Below are 18422 nucleotides of genomic sequence, written 5' to 3'. Positions count from 1 at the left end.
TCTTTTGCAAAACACCATTACAACAAATCAAGTTTTGAAGGGTGTGATAGTTTTTTTTTTTCCCTCCAATACTTCCTAAATGAGTCTTTATCTCATTCAGCTGCAGAGGAACAATCTGCTCAAAAAAAACACACCACAAACCCACTCCACAGAGCAGTTAAGAAGTACTGGCAATTCAAAACCTCAGGCCCAAATTTCAACGCAAGTTCACAAAATCTAAGCTTTCTTAAGGTAGGATTTATAACTTTATAAATCACGTTCCTCTCTCAAAGAAAAAAAAAACAAAAAACAAAAAATCACACAAGTTCATTTTACAAGAATTCTGGATTTTTACATTAAAAACATAGGAAAAAATAATAGCTAAATAAAACCGGCAGTAAGAGCATCAGAATGATGACATTTCACAGTTTTTCACTCCTCCAACATGATACTTCTCAAAGCAAACACTGCTTGAACCGACAACCTGGAGGCAAATTACCAACTGGCTTACGTCCCCTATTCTTTAATCTGCAAATTTAACAGAATGAGGAAAAAGCAGAGAAATACAAGGAGTACAGTAGAGATGACTAATTATAGAAAATCTTATCAACTTGACTTCACATTTCATATGCCGCCACCTTACTTTGCTTTAGAAGTTTTCCTTGACAAGGTGCTGGAGGGAGGGGCGCAGGTGTATGGTGTGACAACAGAACAATTTTTATTAAGTGCTTTAGAAAACGAAGCTGATAACCTCAAGTTGTTCAAAAAAGAAAAAACAATCTTAAAAAAAAATTATTCCAGTCTATAAGCAGCAGCTTCGATGTTTGTGTAACCCAGAATACAAGTTTCATTAAGCATTTTACAAAGCAGTCCTGTTAAAAGAAGAGAAAGGCAGGCGCAGGATGAAGTAATTTGAGACAACCAGTTTTGTGAGAGCTTTAATGGCACAAAATGTTTATAAGCTACAACTTATACATGTACTGTAAACTGTATATAATGTTACAAAGTGCTAACTAATTTATGAAGAATGCATAATCACTTTGGCTCAGTTAACTCCAATATTCAATAAATGTCAATTAAAAAATTTGAGTTTCTAATAATCTTCAGCTTTCACTTTTTAAAACAGTAAGTAAATATGTATTTACTGCAGTTAAGTTAGCCTGCTGCATTTTTAATGTGCGAGTTTATGCATTTTTTTCTTGATCCTATTTACAAATATCGTAGGCCAGTTTTCACTGTATGTAAGAAAAATGAAGCCTGCATTTTTTTTTCCAAAACTGTAAACAGGTATAAAGCTTTTTAAACAACATTTATCTTAACAAAACCTCAACTATCAATAGTTGAAACCCCTTTTCAAATTATACAATCTGTTTCTGTTCATTGTAAAACTCAAAGTTGTAGACTTTCCTCCAAAGCTTATAGCAGGTATCAATAAATACTGCATCGTATCACAGCAAATTACCGTGATCACGTATCCGTTCCTCGGCTGCAGTCTTTACAATTTTTCTTCATGGCTCCTTCAAATATTACAAACTATGTTGATACTCTAGCCACAAGCTTGCAAGATTAGCTATTAGATATTCTGAAGAATTATCCTCTTTTATTTTACAAAGGGGTGTTTTTTGTTGATGAATAAGTTCTCCCTACTCGGTAAAAATCTATTTTCCCACTATTCCAATTTCCGTACAAAACAAGGTGCTGTAATTAGAACTGAAAGTGTTTCAGCCTTTCCCCTGTCCGCTCAGTTTTTCAGGACTGTAAAGTGATGTACTTGATCTAAAACACCCTCACCACGTCCCCCCTCTCTCCCCCACCTTTGGGCGAAACCCAGCATCCACCCTTGAAACAAATACCCAGTGGTAGGCCACTCGAGTGCCACGAGCATCGACAGCTACAAGAAAAAAGCAGATGTCTTCACCAGAATTGTTAGACTGCTCTTTTACCCTGAAAGCGTTCTCTAACAGCATTCAGAAGTAGAGAAACAAAATAAATATGGTTTAGCAGTGGATTTATGCTTAGCTTTTTTACTTCCTAGGAGCTACCTAAGCTCTTTTAAACCAAATCTCGGTTGGGATTTAGCTTCTACGTATCAACTGTTTCAAGCGATCACTGCTATATCAAATATTCAACTTTCTAAAATCTGCTGCAAGCAAACAATCACTGGTAGCTGTTCTCTTCCAACTAGCTGACTGCATTTGCTTAAAGTTTTCTACAAGTCAGCCTCCTAAAGTTTTCATTTAAGTGAGATTTTGCTAGTCTTAAAATTAGCATTGGTTCCCTAAATACTTAGTATTAAAGTCTATACCATAGGTTTTTTTTATATATTCATATATATATAAAAAAGGAGTATTCTATCCTTCAGAGTCATGCTACATGTTCTGAAATCCAATAAAATCTATTTAAGGACATGAACGTCCCGATGCTTTGTAACAATTTGGTACTAAAGCTTCACATTTTGAAAAGAAGTGTCACTGAAGGAGGACAAGGCTTAATGTTCCCTAAGATAAAAGTTCAACGACGTTAGTGAGAAGTCTAGCTAACATGAGACATCACGAGTGACTTTCAGATTCCATGTATCCCCAGAGGAGATTGTACAGTAAACAATGAGAGGAATATCGAAAACTCATTTGCAGAAGACATTTCAGAGCTTTACAACTTCTGAATCTTTACGCACCTGCAAGATTGTCCCCCTTAGAGATAGGTCAAACGCTTTACCTTCCGAAACTGCCCTATGATCATAATTGTAAATGGTTCCACAACAAACAGAATCATATCCTTTTATACAAGAGTCTAAATACACCTACAGCTGTTGGGTTTTTCCTTAATTTTAAACTACGTTTAAAAGGAAAAATTCACATTTAAAATTTTCCCTTAAGAAAACAGGTAAGGAAAAGAAAAGCTTCTTCACATGCAAACAATGCAATTTTTTCTAATATCTTCTAGGCATCAGACAGGTTTCCTACAAGGAATAAAGAGCTGACTTCATAGAAAAGACAAGATTACAACAATTATCTAATATTAAAATACGCTGATGGAATAAGTTATCCTAGTTCAAAATTTACGCAGTCTTTGCCTCCTGCAAATTGAATCGTGTTAGCCAATGTAAGGGGGGTCAAATAAATTCCCCCAGAAGCTGATTTAACTATTTTTTATTGCCAGTAATTTCTTAGTTTGTTTCACAACCAGTTTGTTTTTCCAAAACAAAAGTCAATTTCACTCCAATCAGTAATTTTCCTCAAAGATACTTAGTTTTATCACTAGAATACAGTCAACATACCATGCACAACTGCAATTTAAGTCAGGTTGCACTAAGGAGGCAACAGCATCACCGAGAAAATTAAAACTTGCTGGTGGCATTTTGCATTGAGAGAAGCCCTTGCAACATATAGACAGTTGTAAACTCCGTTCAGCAACTCTGACGTGTCTTGCAGGCCAAGAGGCAAGGGAATGGGAAGAGAGAGGAAAAGAATGTGGATAGCGAAACACCTCAACAGAGTTCCAACACAATACTCAATTCCAGAGTTAGCAAAAACCTGGATATGTAAAGAAAGGGTGAAGTCAGGGTCATGCTTAAAATGGTCTCAAGTCAAATGTACTAAATGAGACAGAAACACCTTCACAGGTCACGTGGATTTCCAGGTTTTGCACTCCATCTTTCAATAAGTGCTGGCTGAAGGTGTGGTCAGTCGTTTCCCAATGTAGATGCTGAAATAGAAAGTATAAGGCATAGCGTATTTCACAGAAATACTCCCTGGCTTTGACACAGTCCTCATGCACCTAGCAACTGGGATCTGTCTTTCAAGCTTGATCAGATTCTTCCACAGACTTCACTTCTCGTTTTGTAAAATTACTCATTCTGAGATTTTCAGACAAGCCTAGAAGGACTGATGTTCGCTACATTCAGTGAAAACAGGTTCCTTCCAGTCCCAAGCTCATCTGAAAACCCCAGCCTGAAAGCTGCGTTGTCCATAGAGTACCTGACACAGGAGGCTCTTGAACAGCTGAGCAACACTCAGATTATTATTGCAAAACAAAGTATTGCCAATAGAAGGAAGAGATGAGCTTTAAAACACTGCTGAGGATCTACACAAACACTGATCTTTACCAAATACATCCAGGCAACATCTAATGCACTGCAGAAAGGTACAATTTTGCAATAGTACAAGTGTTGTACAATACACTTTCATATATTCTATCCTCCTAATTCTCTCGATAGTTTACAGAAGCTTAGAGATGCAAGAATCCCACCCCAGAAACGAACATGAATCTAAGTAAAAACATATTTTGAGTACACGCCTCTGCTCCCTTTGCAGAATATGACAGATAAACATAAAGTTAGAACTTAAGCAAGCTGAGAGATTACATCAGATTACACAGGCACTGAAAAGATTGCTGAGCAGAGCAGCAGCTGATCTCCCAAGATACATCCAGTATTTCAGATATCTAAGTATTCAAAGTGCTGCAAAGTTTTCCTGCATTTCAAGGAAAAGAAAGCACCATAGTTTCTTGAGCAAGGTGCAACAATACTCTAGTTATTCTAGACAAAGCCCTTTTCAGCAAGCACCTGACATTCAAGTAAAGCAGAAAAGCAAAGCCAGATGCAAAAGTTGAAGTGAGAATTACGTTAATACTTACCCTAGTCCCAAAGCCAAAACGTGAGATATGAACAGAGATGGAATGAAAACCTTAAGAAATTCTGCAGAGAAAATGCCACCTTTTTTCATTGCTCCACTTTTTCTCATACTTAAAGACACTGAACGTTTAGGATGTCTGAAATGAAATTCCCTGAAAGAAGAGAGGGAGGAGAGAAAAATTAACACATTTTTTTTGGTGTTTTTTCTTTTTTTTTTTTTTTTTTTTGCACACAAATGATCTCTGTAGGAACTTTATTTTTTTTTTAAAGTACAAAGAGCTAGAGATCAAAGCAAGAGATCCTTTACACGGAGTAAGGGATCAAAGAGAATAATAGGAGGTATTGTGGAGAGACCACTTACACAGACAGTATAGAGACAAAGGGAGCAGTAGCTGAAGAGAGAGGTAGGTCCGAGAGAGGGAATTTCAGGATGTGATTTGTTAGCAAGAGCCTCATTTTTTGTTCCAAACAGAGATACAGAAGTCTGCCAGATATAGACAGCATCCTCTATTTTAACAAAAATGCTTTGCATTCAAGGAGCTCAACGTTTCCCCTTCCGTGGATGAACATTACATATTTTACATAGAAAGAAAAAAAGGTACAGAGAATTTATGACACTTGCTCAACACTATTCCATTCATAAGCCCAAACTAAATCCCATGAATCCCAGCTCCGAGTGCCCAACTCTCCCAGTAATTGCAATGTTGTAAAGAAACCTTGTAATCAACTTGCTGTGGATTTCTATTACTTTCAGTAAAAGGTAATTTTGATGCTGTTATGGTTCTCAAACTTCATTTTGACTTTTTGTAGACTCCCCAAAGAAATTATGTCTTTTTTCCTAGATGATATTATTTGGACAGCCAGAGTAATTGCATGTAAGTGAGACTCGTGATTCTTCTTTCACACAAAGGAATATCCATTAAAAAAATAACTCACTTGGGAGGAATGTTTTCAGGCCTACTCGACCAGTCTGACACCCAGTCAGCACTTTTCTTCAAGACTTCCAACTCTTTCTCTCCTTCTACTGCTTCTTCTTCAGACTGAAAATACACATTGGACAAGCCTTGTAACAGTCAGTTGGCTCCTCCTCATGGTGTTAAATTGAGAACAACAACAGCAGCAGTAAAATGATAAGCACCAAATGGCGGCACCTGATAAACAAGCAAGCGTTCTTGGACTACCAATGATTTAGAAGAGATTTTATGCTAAAAGGAGGATCTGCAGAGGTCAGGATATCACTAATTTGGTTATTATAGCCAGGACCTCAACGTAGTAGGAAGTTGGTTTGTGGTTGTGTTGTTGGCTTTTTTTTGTGGGGAGGGGTGGTGGTGATGTTAATCCTAATCGTAGCAAACCAGCTTGATGCATTAAATAAAGTTTTTAGGAACATGAAAAACTTTGATTTGATGGCATTTAATCAAAAGCATACAGCATGTAGGTAAAGCACAAAGCCAAATAAAAATGTTTCCAAAACAATATTAGGAAGTTCTTTGAAGGCGTTATTTGAAATTTGGATTACATGCAACTAGTGGCTTCTACTGGGTGCATCCCAGAAGCAGCAGGGAAAGCCAAGCACTCAGTGCAACTCTCTTGACCCAAGGAGTCAACATTACATCATTAGATACCAGAATTAGAAAAAAATAAATCTGCTAAAAAGGCCAGAGAATGCCATTTCCTTGGCTAGCACAAGATGACTTTGGTACAAACTCTTCTTCAGAGTTAAAACAATTTCCTGAGTGACCTTTAGTAAATTAAGATGCACCACTTACATTGAAGTGGGAATCAGACCAAAAACAGAAGCAATCCAATCCAAAAAAACAGCGACGGCAGATCTAACCAACACCTTCACGTGGCTAGCTCTCTGTAGGGCACAAGTGCAACAGGCCCACTGCTCTTAGACAAAATTAAATGCAAGGTTTCACTCGTCCAGGATTGCTTTTTATTTATAGTGCTGAAGGCAGCAAATTCCAGTAAATTGCCAAGCTAAGAGTTCAGCATTAGGCTCTCAGTTTGCACGATGAGGATTACTCACTGTCATGTGAGCTGATTGATCCATACATCAATACACCAAACACCCTGAAATCTTGTGCAGGAATATAAACAGTTCCAAAGCCAAAACAGGTTTGACACACAGAGCAGGAGCAGAGTGGTAAACAATAACATTGGTGCTACTAACCAGGGCATCTCCCAGCTTTAGAGATGGAGCCTCGTTTTTCCCTCCCTCCAAAGCTATTCATCTCTACAAGTCAAAATTGCAATTAATACAGCCTACAGTTTACCATCTCTGCCTGGTTGTTAAAAATAATTCATAAATCAGTTAAAAATAATTGTTCTGGGAGGTGTTTTTATTAAATAAAGTTTTATTCTGAAAACAATCTCTTAGAAGAAAATGTAATTTAGTTAAACTGGCCTAAGCTTGAATGTACAAAAGCAGTTTACTACACATATTTACAGGGAAGTACTCCATGAAGTTCTTATTAAGGAAAAGATGGGGTAAAAATATGCAAGAACAAAGCACGAGACTAGTAAACAGCCTTACCCAAGTGACTAAAGAACACCTCCAAATTCTGAATACATAAGATTTAAATAATTTGTTTTGCTGTACAGCACATAACAGCCAAGTTTAGAGTGAGAATGAAAAAAAAAATTACTAGAGAGCAGCAGTTTTACATGGCAGAATAAAAAATATGTTAAACATATAAGATTTAAGACCTGCTAATGTGACAGAGGTTGCTCTGCCCCTCAGGAACTCCTAATATTGACCTATATACAAATATGATCTATACACAATACTTACAACTTTAATATGAATAATTTAATTTATTTTGAGAGTAAATGAAGAAAATACCTGAGAACTACTGTCTTTACTTGTGTGCATTTCCACATCAAACGTTATCTGTCCATCATCTTGAGGTGAAGGGCTAAAGAAAAATTGATTTCATTATGTCACTTTTGTCACACCACAGTCAGCTAAAGAACAATTAGCATAAATAGCATCTCAGTTGAATCATTTCCACATGCACTTCTGCACACTACTCAGATGACTAACAGACTACACAACTCTGCATGTCACAATCACCAGAATAACAAAGTTTTCCAAGAGCCCTTAAAGCCCTTATCTTCTCCATTTTTTTTTTGAATTATCCTCTCTGTCTCAACAGGGTTGACTGCCATTCCACAGAAGCAAAAATAAGCATTGCCCAAAACTTCAACAGCTACACAAAAGATGCAGATCCCTTCCTTGCTTTAGGTAATGCTACTAGTATTGCAAATTAGCTTTATATCTATACAAGCTGCAACATTACATATCAAAATACCTCTTAATGCTTGGCAAGAAGGCATTCTGCTTGTTAGCCTCATTGTGAATATTAAAAATTTGGTCATCTATTCAAAAGAAATTAATTACCTGATTATGTCAACCAAGGAAACAGTGCAGAATTTAAGTCAGGAACAATGTGAAATACTGTATGATGCAGCAGCATGGGTCTCCTGTTACAACTCCTAATGGCATCTTTGTAATTTAAGTTTTCATTAGAAGCAGCTACGTTAGAAGTAACCAAAAAGAACCAAGAACCCCACACTTAAGTGTAACTTCTTGTTTAGAAAAAAAAAAAAAAAAAAAGGAAATATCTCCCCTTCCTTGCATGCTTCCTCAACTATGAAAAGGGGAAAAGAATTACCTACAAGTTAACAACTGGAAAATTAAGTAAAGGAATACATTCTATCTTTACTCACTTAAAATGGGGAAAAAGCCTCTATACTAGTAAGAGAAAAAAAAGTAGAAAAAAATATCTAGCAAACACTCCTGGTTGGACTGAATACTACTAAACTACTGGCAGTTAGTTTCGTATCAACACAGAAATGGTTATTTTAATAGAAAATAAGCAGTTCTGTCTGAAATACTTGTATGGATCCTTTTCAAGCACTGTCTACTACAGTCAGTAATTAAATCAGGCCTAACTAATTTTAAATAGCTTTTATTTCTGATCACCCACTTATATAAGCTGCTCAGTAGACATGACAGTTAGCAGTCATTTAGCAAATCCAAAGGAGGCATAAGCAGATGGACACCTAAAATTATATATAGAAACCGCTCACGGATCTCCAAAGCTGGCCCAAAACCTTTGAGGGAAAGGTATAATGAACAAATAAGAACATCATAATGCTCACATGAGTCTCATGGGGTTATATTGTTAGGCAAAATTATTTTGCCTGCACATGAAAAAACTGCAGGATATTGAAAGCAAGGCGTACAAATTCCAGAAATCCTTCTGCCAAGTCCAGTGATACATTTTATTACGCTTGGCTAAATATAAAGCATGCATACATTACATTATTACTAACGTGCCAGAAAAATTAATGCATTTCATACCCTGTATGATTTATGACAACGAGAAATTTAACTGCGGTGCAGATGTGAGCTCCCTGCTCCTGGAGCCCTTACCTTTCTGAAACACGACTTATTTTTCAAGGGAAATGACTTGTTTGATAGGCAAGAGAAAGCAAGCATGCTGAAGCATGACAATCCTGACCTGAAAACAAACTTTACCCCTCATTTAACAGCTACAGGAGAAAACCTGCAATGAGTTGTGTGCAGGACAGCAAACATTTCTTTACCTGTCACAGTGGGAACTACCTCTGGAGCTGCTCTGTCCTGATTCGTGCTGGGCGTCCAGAAGGATTTTTTCCATGTCTCCATTGTGGATGGAGGACGACGAGGGGACGTGTTCCAGGCCTCCGTTCTTCCCGTTGCCATTATCGTTGCTATTGCCGTTGCCGTTCATCTGCAACTCCACCCAGGAACCTGTCGGGCCAGCCAGACATCATTTCATCAAAAGCAGGGAAACTAAAACCCATCTTAAAGTTTATCAATGACACGCAGCAAAAAGGCCCAGGACCGTGGCGAATTCAGATAACATACAGTGCTGGGAAGGAGCTCACAAACACGCCGAGGGCGAGGCGACGTGCTTCTTCCTGGCTCTGAAGGAACGCCCCCAAACCTGAGGCTGCTGCTTACCACTGCAGCTACTCCTGGTGGCACCATTAATACTTTGACAGGCCAAATTTCTCTTTCTCTCCCTAGTTTGAGGCTTCCCTCCTCCCGGTATCACTTCATTACGTCCATCACTCCACCTCCCTGTTCTACGTTCCTTTTCCAATGAAGTTTTCACCCCCCAGCCCTCCACCTGTCCCCCACCTGCGGTTTCATATTCTCCTGCACTTCCAACAGCCCTCACCTCCAAACCAGCCCCTGATTTAGTTGTATAAAAATCATATAACACAAAAATATTTTAAAAATAAGAAAATCAGTCCCTGTTCTACTTTCTTGCCCTGGCCTGATAGGAAAGCAGCCTTCTCTCCAGTGCTGTCTGCCACCCACCCTACCCAGCTATAGCCTTCAGAGCTGGGTCACACAACTACAACCAGCACAAGCTCAAGGTCAGCACAGCCCAAGTACCACGCTAACATCCACCTTGCAGCTGTTAGGTGAAAAGATTTCACTACAAATAACACAAAGTGAAGAACTGTGGGAAAACCAGAACCTTCACATGTACTGAGTTGATTCCCGTGCCATCGGTTCATCTTTTTTTGGCCCTTCTTTTCCCCTCCTTTCCTCAGCCAGCAAAGACCACGCAGCCTACCTGGTCAACAGGCAGAGGTCTGGATTTATTTTCAATAACTATGGAATACCCATGTGTGTGCTGAGATCGGACAAAAGAGAGCAGATGTTTTTGTCACTTAGGAGATGCTAACGCAATTCACATTCTCTGTACTTAAGGTTGAGTATTTTTATTTTTCTTTTTTTCCATGACCTCACGTTGATTTCACAGGCTGGCTGAGGCTGGAGGCACCCCTGGCTGCAGCAGGGCCACCCAGAGCGGGGTGCCTTGCCCAGGCGGCCTCTGCAGACCCCCACGGAGACCCCAAAGCCTCCCCTGGCAGCCCCAGATTGCTCCCTGGCATTTAGACGAAGCCTCTCGTGCTCCAGTTTGCCATTTAACGTGCTGATAAACTACAGGAGAAACGGTATTTGCCAGCACATTGGGAAGGGACATGTTTTAATTCATATGTTTTGGAAATATTCTTATTATCCAATGCCCTGAGGGCTAAAGATAAAAGAGATCCCCACCCTTCTCTCTGCTCCAAATATTTAGATGTGTTCCCTACCCGACTGCAATTCCAGCCTTCTCTCTAAGGAGCACAACAAGCACCATTTGACCGTCCAACCTTCATTTATCGGAGCACGCCGAGCGCCTCAAACAGCCGACAGACTTCCTTCTGCAGTTACTGCTTCACTTGCACACTGCCTTTAGCCGTGTTACAAAATTCTGACATTTAGCAATGTTTTAAGGCTCTGTTTTGGAAAATATTTGCAGTTAGGACCTTCGGACATTTCATTTTGCCATGCAATATCGTTAGGGAAGCTAGGAGGGCTTTAAACGTTGTTTCTGCTCATCAATCAGAGTGTTAATAACCCTTCTACGTAACTCTGCATTTGATGCCCCCACCACCTCAAATATATCATCAGAAAAGAGCCACGAACACAACAAACAACTTGAAACACCATCAGCACATTACGAAACACGGCCTCGTAATTCCACCATCTCAGAAGTTCCTGCACCCTCTCAGGAAGGTCACAGCAGCTTCCCCAGCACAAACGCCGGTTCTGTTCCACGCGGCACAGCATGTGGAGCAGAAATAATGCCTTCCCGGTGGACAACCATCATTAGGGAGGGGAAAGATCTCCCATTTCTCAAAAGCACACTGTTTTCAGTGCAACATTTCTCATCATCGGTCAGATAATGGCCTCACACGTGTCATGACTCCTGAGGACTTCAACTTAGGCTGCCTGACAGCAAACGCTTCCAGCTCCTTGTAGTTTTGATGCCTTTCCTAAAGAAGTAACGATATTTAAGAATAAGAAAGCCTAAAGATATGAAAACAAGAGGTGAAACTATTTTTTTTTTTTAAATACTTGCAAAGGTTCTGAATTTCAATACCAAGTTCCTGACTGTGGAATCTGGTATTGTGCCTCCACTTGTTTGTACAGCAACATTTTGGCTCTGGGAACTGTCCCAGTGACAGGGGAAGGAGCGTGCACCCTGATGTGTTCACCTATTTCCAGCTTGATTTTGTGAAGCCCAAGCAGAGCTCCTCCTTAGTATCGATTGCTAACAAAGCCATTATGCTGATGGCCATGGAAGCATCATCCCCTTCGGAGTCCCGGTGGTTTAGAGCCTGGTTTCCCCAAGCTGCATTCACAAACAAGGAATTTAGGGCGTGCACAGAGCCTGCCTACAATCACGCCAAGCACACCAGCTCCGCACCACATACTGGGCTTTCCAGATCCTCGTCAGCTGGGAAAGGCAGCCTTTGCTTTGACTAATCAGCACGAAACTGTATTATTGCAGATTTCTGCTGATTGCTGCTGTCTACATTTCAAATTCCAACCATTTCAAGAACCTGGCGAGGAAGGTAGGTTTGTCTTGTAGCTGTGCAGCGAGGGGCAGCACCTGCAGAAAGGCAGCTGGCAGCTGCTGGTCGAAGGCAGGGCCAGAAAGGTGAAGGCTCTCCTAGAGCCACGCTGGAGCAGGGAGCATCTGTTGGGAATCCTAATGCTCAGGAACTGCAAAGACGCCTGATATTGAAACAGAGCAGAGTGATAAAACGTGAGAAGAACGCAGGGCAAACGTGTGAGGAGAGCACTTCTTGTAACAGCAGTCACAGGCAGATGAAAGCCCTGGGGAAGGTGATCAGAACTGGCTGCAGCTACCAACCCTCCACGGTCCTTAACATCAGTGGGGATTTTATTTGTGCACGAAGATTACCCTGGACTGAGAGAATCTGCCCTTTATCTAACACACGTGACGGCCACGCTAGGAAGAACAGGCGATTTATCCGTGAGCAAAGAGCCCCGACGAGGCAGGCAGTAGTTTACATGACGAGCAGCACGTTCCCCATCTGACCTCACTTTTAATGAGTCCAAACACACACGGGGAAGCCTCATCTGGCACCAAGCGAAAACACGCTACGTCCTCCCAGGGGAATCACAACCGGTTTGTGAGCGGGAGCAGGCGAGCCCCAGGGGTTGGCAGCCCCCGGTTGGAGGGATCAGCACCTGGAGCGAAGCAGGGAGAGAAGAGAGAAGCTGCCCCAGCTCTTCTCTGGCTCCAAGTTCGTTATGGTAATCACCCACAGGAGAACGCTCAGCTCCAACACCTCTCCCATTTTACTGCCGAGCTGGAAATACGGCAGCACGGGGCGTTCTCAGGTGGGTGTTAAACTCAACTTCCCCACTTTGCCTTTTCCTCCCTTTCCAAATCACGTACCACACACTCTGGGAAAGACAAAAAATCCCAAACCTGCTTACAGGAACAGTATTTCACTCCAAAATTATTTGCCCAAGGTCTAATGCTCACTACTCCATTAGGAATGGATGTATACTGAATGATTTTTTTGTAGTTAGCTATAAATTAAAGAAATTACCCTTTTTACACGCTTACTGTTTTTCTTATTTTAAGGATTTTGAAGAAGCTTAAAAGGTACCTGTGAAAAGGTGAAATATTTCTCCTAAATTTAGCGAGACAGCATTCAGATCATCTACATAATAGAAAAAACAACTAAATACTAGTCTTTGCTAGAAAATGCTTAAAAATATGTATTTCTATTAGCCTTTTAACACGAAGTCTTTAGTTAACAAAAAGTATGCAATTCCATAAGGAGTTGCCATACACACCCCAAATGTTTCCTCTTTTTTTCCTGGCAGACATCTCTAAAAACAATGAAATTTTTTTGTTGTCTAAGTAAGAAAAACATTAACAAACACTTAGATTTTTGAACACTAACGTCACTTCCACAATTGCTTTTCTGAGATATTCAGGCAGATTTTCTTACTAAAACATAAATAAAGTTGGGTATCAGCTACACATTTGTCTTTTTTTTTTTTTTTAAAAAAAAAAAAAAAAAGTCCCATTTGTGTAGGCAATTGGGCAAGACCCTAATGAAGTCAGCGGGTCTCCATGCGGGCGCAGGACTCCTCACGTACAAACAAGTCCCGGAGCAGGATTTAAGTAGGTCTTATGCAGCAGCATTAAGTCAGTTAATAGGCAAGTCCTCCTAAATCCTGTTGCAAAACTGCAGCATCAATAGGCTGTCATCTGGCATGCAGCCATCCTGCACACACAGGTTTCTCCTAAACAGAGAAATCCAACTGCTTTGGGAAGAAAATAAATCAGAAGTGTGACCTTACAACGTTCACTTCTACCTAAGTGGTGGAAATTCTACGCAAAAGTAGCTGAAAGTGCAGGAGAGGGGCTGTCAGATTGTCCATGCAGTCTGAGATTTCACTTGGGGGTAGAAAGACTTTTTTAATAAAGGTATGATAAAAAATAGAAAAATGTTGCATATATTTATATAGTTTTATGCATTTATTTATAAAAATATGGTTTAAAAATACTTTCTGCATATAAAATTGTAGAAATAAAGATATTCCAAGCTAGTAGCTCACAAGAAGCCTGAGCCATGCCATGATCAGTCTGAATAAACTCAGAACTACCACTTCTACAACAAAGTGTGCCTTTAACAGAAAAAGAAAGCTGCTCAGATCCCCAAAACTGTAATTATTAACAAGTTCTCCATGACAGAGGTGGATGAGTTCCTGCCTAAGGTGGGATTGCTTTTTTGTCAATATGTAACAGAGCCTTATAATAATTAAAATGTAGGAAGCACCCAAAGCACATAAGGTTGGGTTTGGGGTTTTTATTTTTATTTTCTCGTGAACCCAAAGGTCTCCTGCCCTTCAGTTCAAGCGCTGGGAGATCTCTGAATGGAAGGCCTCGAACACGCACGGACGGCACGCAGAACAAAATGAATAAGTGTCCGAACTCATTAGCCTGAGAAGGGTCACTGCAGCGCTTATATAATGGCAGAAAAAGCCCCTGGAACGCCGCGCATTGTGGAGCTGCTGCCCGCCTGAAAGCAGCGCTAAGCCCTCACGGAGCCCATGGGTGGCGTTTGTTTTGTTCGCCGAGCGCAGCCGACCGAATATTTCCTCTCATACCTTGTGCTCACCACCTCCAGTAATCACATTGATTTCGCTAAGCCCGTACGCGCTGACCCAGCAGCAAGATCCCCGTGGGCAGACCCAGCCCAGGCGCTCAGCGCGCTCCCCTCGCCGCTCCTACCTTCCCCCAGGTTACGTGTCCCACACAGCGAGCTCCCGCACCGACAGAAAACAAGATGGAAAGATCAAAATACAGGATCAAAGACGGCGATTTACAAACTGAGAATAAAGCACGGAGCTGGGCACTAGGCACGATGTAAATTTAGGACAGAAAATTGATGTTTCAGTGTGCCAACCGGCCTGAATAACTCGCTGTAAGTGCCTGTTTTACTCAGGTGAGTGTTTTGTTGTGAAGCGTGCTCGTTATCACAAGGTGCAATGTTACCGTGGCACAATGACAGCCTTAACACACAGGCAGGGTTTATTCTTCTCTAGCCCAATTCCCATCAAGTCACAGGAGATTAATCAAGGCATTTTGTTGTCGGTTTGACTTCGCTGTAAACCACGAAGCCAAGAGCTAACCGTTCACGCCATCTATCCACCCCTCCAACCGAGGCATCCTTAATAACTGGGAGCAAACAAACAGCCCCACTGAAGAGGCTGTTTCAGACGCGTGAAAGGGAGCTGCCCAAAGCACCAGAGCCCACAGAAATCCCATAGATGTGCCCTGCCGGTGTCACCCTGGGAACAAAAGGATGCAGCAGAGCAGCTGACAGCGATGCCGGATATAGAGGAAAGGAGCTCACGTCAGTGCTATTGACTCAGCCCCTGAATAAACTCATTCCCACAGGCACGCTCCTCCCCCTGCCCTGCTGCAGCCCCAGCTCCACTGCCAGCCGCTGGGTAAACTCGGTGCGACCCCAGAGCTGCCCCTGCCGCCCCAAAACCTGCCCCCGCCACCCCAAAGCTGCTCCCTGCGACCGCTTCTTTCCTGTGAGGGGGGCAGAGCACTGGGACGGGCTGCCCAGAGAGGCTGTGGGGTCTCCTCCTCTGGAGGTATCTGAAACCCACCTGGGTGCCATCCTGCCCGAGGTGATCCTGCTCGGCAGGGGGTCGGACTAGGTGATCCCAGGCATCCCTTCCCACCTCGGCCACTCTGGGATTCTGTGCCCCCAAACCCACCCCTGCGCCCCCAAAACACCTCCTGCGCCCCCAAACCTGTCTCTACACCCCAAATCCCCTCCTGAGTCTCCAAAACCTTCCATACGACCCCAAAACACCGACCCCAAACCGACTCCTACGACCCCAAATCTCCTCCTGTGCCCCCAAACCTGCCCCTACAACCCCAAACCCTGTCCTCCGACCCCAACCCCCCCCATACGACCCCAAATCCCCTCCTACCACCCCAAACCCCCTCCTCCCACCCCAAACCCTTCCCCTATTTCCCCAACCGCCCCCCTCCCACCCCAAACCCCCTCATCTCTCCGGGGCCGCTCCCCCTCAGCTCCCTCCCCCCTCAGCCCCCAACACCCCGAGCTCTCCCCTCAGCCCCCCCCACACCCCTCAGCCCCACAGACCCCGGGCTCCCTGAGGCCCCGCATCCCCTCATCCCCTCAGCGCACCCCCCCCCACGCACACCCCTCACTCACTGTTGAGGCCCGGCTCGCTTCCTGGGCTGTTGTTGTTGTTGTTGCTGCCGGGCCGCGGCTCCTGAGGGCAGGACATGGCGGCGGCGGAGGGACGCGGGGCCGTTGGGGCTGGCGCGACGACACCACAGCGAGCACGGCCCGGCCCGGCCCGGCCCCGCCGCCCGCCCCCTGCCAGCCGCTGCGCATGCGCCCGACGCGCCCCGCGTCCCGCTCCCCCCCTCCCGCCTTACCCCGCGCATGCGCAGCCGGCGGAGGGGAGCGTGCGGGGCGGCATGGGGCTGGGGGCGGGGCTGGGGGCGGGGAGGGGAGGGGAGGGAGGGAGGGGAAGGAAGATGGGGGAGGGAGGTGGGAGAGGGAGGGAGAGCTGTGAGGGAAGAGAGGAGTGTGAGGGGAGAGGAGGGCTGTGAGGGAAAGGGAGGAGATGGAGGAGCGTGAGGGAACAGAGAGCTGTGAGGGAAGAGGAGGAGATGGAGGGTTGGGAGGGGAGGGGACCCTGTGAGGAGGGAGAGGGCTGTGAGGGGAGGAGAAGCCATGAGGGGAGGGAGGGTGGGGGGGGAGGTTGTGAGGGGAAGGGGCGCTGTGAGGAGGGATGGAGGGCTGTGAGGGGAAGGGAGGACTGTGAGGGGAGAGGAGGAGTGTTACGGAAAAGGGAACTGTGAGGGAAGAAGAGGAGATGGAGGGCTGTGAGGGGAGGGGACCCTGTGAGGATGGAGAGGACTGTGAGGGGAAGGGGAGGACTGAGAGGAGGAGGATGTGAGGAGAGGGGAGGTTGTGAGGAGAAGGGGCACTGTGGGGGGGGAAGGAGAGTTGCGAGGGGAAGGGAGGAGTGTGAGGGAAGAGAGGGCTATGAAGGGAGGGGACCCTGTGGGGAGGGGGAGGACTGTGCGGGGAGGAGAAGCCATGAGGGGAGGGAGGATGGGAGGGGAGATTGTGAGGGGAAGGGGCGCTGTGGGGAGGGAAGGAGGGCCGTGAGGGGAAGGGAAAACTGTGAGGGAAGAGGAGAGGATGGAGGGTTATGAGGGGAAGGGAGGACTGGGGAGGGGAGCTTGTTGAGGGCTGTGAGGGGAGAGGAGGCTGTGAAGGGAAAAGGCACTGTGAGGGGAAGGAAGGGGAGGGAGGGCTGTGAGGGGAAGGGAGGCAATGCGTGGATGGAGGGCTGTGAGAAGAGGCTGCAAGGGGAGAGAAGGAAGAAGAGGTCTGTGAAGGGGAGGTTGCCAGGGAGCCCCATCTTCCTGAGGGGGTCACAGAGACCCCCTGCGGGCTGCCCTGGCTCGAGTTCTGCTTGCAGAGGGCAGCAGCAGCCTCCAGAGCTCAGTGCCTCCACAGTTCCACAGCTGGGTGCCCACCCAGGCTCCCAAAAAGTCTCCTCAGGAGAGGCTGTGGCAGTTGTGAGGTAACCCAGCCGTGAGGTAACCCGTCAAACCTGCACAGTGCAGGTGTGTGAGTCCCCAAAAACTTCCTTCCCCTCCCGTCCAGCTTCCTTTGGCCTCGAATCAGTTAAAGCCAGCTAAACCAGGAGGTCCAGGAAATACAGGCAAGGCTCCCTGAATGAAATAACCGTCTTTAAAAGTAAAACCTCTCTGAAGTGACAGCGCTCAGCAGCCAAATAAACTTTTCTGAGATCTAGCACAAGTCAGCAAAGTGCACAGCATTTTTATTTTTTTTAAATATTGGCAGGCGTTAAGGCAGAGATGGCACCTGTAGAACAAAACTGGAGCTGTTCTCAGCCAGGACTCGCAGAAATACAGCTATAAAAAGTGAAAATACTGCTGTGCGTGCCACAGCCTCCTTTCAGTATGAAAATGAGAGACAACCTCAGGCTATTGATGCACCTGCTGCTGTACTGAGAATGGGAATAAGTGAATTTCTAAGGAAAAGATTTGAAAATGCAATGAAATACAGATGCAAACCTCTACTTCACCCTGCTGAGGTTTCTTCAGTCACACAAGAGTAGCTTCTGTACCAATTACGTATTCTAAGCTTCTGTGAAATGATCAGACATAGAAAGGTTTTACATCGCTTAGTTTTCAAGATAAATCAATGTTATCTTGAAAATCAGGCACATCAATTCGTCAAGGCAGAGTGAGCTTCCATAGATACTCTGTACTGAAGGTAACAGAACCTTTCCTAGGATTCTTCAGTTTCTAATCTCCTTTTT

General features: G+C 44.0%; 1 protein-coding gene across 1 annotated transcript; it reads right to left on the bottom strand.

Annotated features, from left to right (window-relative positions):
• Positions 1-281: 281 nt before the first annotated feature.
• On the bottom strand, positions 282-16422 carry BNIP3L (BCL2 interacting protein 3 like). The gene is made up of 6 exons (XM_082779627.1): positions 16265-16422; positions 9230-9416; positions 7461-7533; positions 5549-5652; positions 4615-4764; positions 282-3684 (listed from the first exon to the last, which is right to left on the bottom strand). Exons 1-6 carry the CDS (start codon positions 16338-16340, stop codon positions 3636-3638), a joined length of 639 nt encoding a protein of 212 aa, XP_082635753.1. The 5' UTR covers positions 16341-16422; the 3' UTR covers positions 282-3635.
• Between the last annotated feature and the right edge of the window lie 2000 nt (positions 16423-18422).

Source organism: Aythya marila (genome assembly GCF_965140915.1).
Source record: "Aythya marila genome assembly, chromosome: 26".
In the NCBI taxonomy this organism is placed as follows: Eukaryota; Metazoa; Chordata; class Aves; order Anseriformes; family Anatidae; genus Aythya; species Aythya marila.
Note: the sequence above shows the minus strand (reverse complement) of the source record. Positions and strands in the feature narration are given on the sequence as shown.

Coding starts and splice junctions, on each gene's coding strand:
- BNIP3L (XM_082779627.1), bottom strand. CDS start 16,340: ATGTCCTGCCCTCAGGAGCCGCGGCCCGGCAGCAACAACAACAACAAC. Junction 9,417..16,264: donor AAGCGAGCCGGGCCTCAACA/GTGAGTGAGGGG, acceptor CTGGCCCGACAG/GTTCCTGGGTGGAGTTGCAG. Junction 5,653..7,460: donor GTAAAGACAGTAGTTCTCAG/GTATTTTCTTCA, acceptor GTGTATTTTCAG/TCTGAAGAAGAAGCAGTAGA.